Consider the following 2,500-nt stretch of genomic DNA (forward strand, 5'->3'; position numbering starts at 1 on the left):
TCTCTCTCTCTCTCTCTCTCTCTCTCTCATTATCGGTTTTAAACATTCTTTCCTTCGAGATTCTCTTGTTCACCCATTCCTTTTTACTCTTTCTATACCTTGTAGTTTCGATTTTTTCCATTTTCTTCCATGTTCTCCTTCCTCCTACAGGCCACCTTCCCTTGCAGGTGATTGTGGAGGCAGTGATTCTTTGTACCGTTTAGGCAAGGCTTTTGGTGCAGTATTTTCTTTTCCTCGAGTTCCTGGGGTAGATTGCATTCGCTTGTGTGGCGAGTGGTTAAAACATGACGTATGTAAAGGATTGTTTAGTTTGACCAACTTTTAGAGCCTTTTCCCGTTACATTCCTTTTGGGTTCTTTTTAAAAGATAAATGACTGGTGTTGATGATTTATTCTCTTTCTTTAATGTTATTGTAATATTGTAATATCTACATTGTATAATAAAAGAGAAATAGAATTGCCATGTAAATGCCTACTGATAGTTTCACCTTTTTGTGGAGATCCTTGTAACCTTCCCACTGTTTTTACACAACTTTGAAATTAATGTCACTCTTGTGTACATACACACACACATATATATACATATATATATATATATATATATATATATATATATATATATATATATATATATATATATATATATATATATATATTCAAATAAGCCATATATATTTTTGATATATTAATGTCTGGATTCTCTTAACAACCTCGGGATCACAGACCCAGGCGAAATCTCACAAAGACAAGAGCTTGGCTCCGGCCGGGAATCGAACCCTGGTCGGCAAGCTTATATAGACAGTGACTAACCCACTTGGCCACGAATCCAGACATTAATATATCAAAAATATATATGGCTTATTTGAATATGAAAAACACGTAAAAATGTGCAAAATTTATCATATATATATATATATATATATATATATATATATATATATATATGTGTGTGTGTGTGTGTGTATATGTATGTATGTATGTATGTATGTATGTGTGTGTGGTTTATCATCTGTTTAATATATATCTTGCATAACATTTTTGTTTATTTGTATGCATGTGTGTCCATACACATATTAATTAAACCAAAACCTGCGTACTTGAATCTCTATTTATGTAATAAAATTGAATTGTATGAATGTAAGAGACTTCCTTCAAAAGTTCGACTGCAATGGCAACGGTACACTGCAAAACTCTTGTTTTATGTCTTGGAGTGATTGCCCTCAGTTATTGTGATGCGTACCGAAATAAATACCTTTGAACTCTATAACTTTTAGCTAAAATGCCCGAAGCGTTGGGATTGCTGGGGTCTTGTTTCTTGTCAGAGAATTTATACGAAGGCGATTCAAGTGGCTGCTGCTGTATATAATTTCTGTTATTAAAAGTTTTGAAAGATTTTTCTTTCCAAACTTTACAGGAATTGACCAAACGATGTTTTCCACGGGTTGTGTCCTCTTACCTAATGTCAGAGAACAAAGTTGTTTGCTTATTATTTCTTTTAATTTCCTGAAGGAAAAAACTTGGCTCCGTTATCTGTTTCCCTTTACCAGGTAAAAACAAATGCGTTGCATATATCGTAAATAAACGAACGTTGAAATGACCCTAACATTAATTCTAAGTGCTTCATATAATAAACCTTTATTGATCAGCTCAATATACATTTTAGTTTATTACATCGTATAGCAGTGAGATGGCCCTTGTAACATGTAGGTTGGCTCGCATAAATGGCTATTAAGATTCTTAAACCACTGATTTGAGTATCCTACAATTGTAAACGCATCTTACATTTTATGCATATATTTTGTTCTAATTGCGTCAAGTATTGTATTTTCAGCGTTTCACTGTTTGTGTACACGTAAACCTACTTTTTAAATATAGAAGTTTTTGTTGCGAATTTTTTTTTTTATAAAGGAGACAAAAATATATAATTTGCGAAATTTCAATTATTTAGATTTATTTAAGGAATTTTCTCAATGTCAAGAGATGGCCTTCCAATAAAGACTTTATTATTGTGTCAAGACATAGCAGAATTTCTCTCTCTCTCTCTCTCTCTCTCTCTCTCTCTCTCTCTCTCTCTCTCTCTCTCTCTCTCTCTCTGTGAAAACTGTACTGCGTCAATTTCCAACCTTTTAGAGATTTAAATTTAGTAGTAAGAACATCTAATGTATGGCTATTTATGTATTGTATACTGTATAATTTTACATGTCTTTTCTTATTTCGATCTGTGTAAATTAATACGGGACATTCTTCTTTTTCTTACAGGTACAACGTACAGTTTGGCGGTGGCCTTCCAGCACCAGTATTACCCGTCCGTAACAACCTCCGCCGCCCAGGTCACGGGACCCGTGGAGTCGGCACTGCATCCAGCAGCGTCGGGAGGGGACAGGGATCCCCACGCTGCTCTTGGAAATGCACTGCCATCATATTCATCACAATTGCTGTGGTTCTCGCTGCTGTGCTGATCTACATAGCAGGTAAGACACGATGTTCATTTTCTGTTGAGG

At 34.8% G+C, this 2,500-nt stretch overlaps 1 protein-coding gene across 4 annotated transcripts in view; it reads left to right on the forward strand.

Annotated features, from left to right (window-relative positions):
- LOC137640087 (teneurin-m-like) overlaps positions 1-2,500 on the forward strand; it is a 551,305-nt gene that overhangs the window by 254,170 nt on the left and 294,635 nt on the right. For all 4 annotated transcript variants that reach the window (XM_068372541.1, XM_068372544.1, XM_068372543.1 and 1 more), the window contains exon 4: positions 2,259-2,470. In XM_068372541.1, the coding sequence (XP_068228642.1) occupies positions 2,259-2,470 (212 nt within the window). The remainder of the gene's footprint in view (positions 1-2,258; positions 2,471-2,500) is intronic.

Source organism: Palaemon carinicauda, chromosome 4, assembly GCF_036898095.1.
Source record: "Palaemon carinicauda isolate YSFRI2023 chromosome 4, ASM3689809v2, whole genome shotgun sequence".
Taxonomy (NCBI): domain Eukaryota; kingdom Metazoa; phylum Arthropoda; class Malacostraca; order Decapoda; family Palaemonidae; genus Palaemon; species Palaemon carinicauda.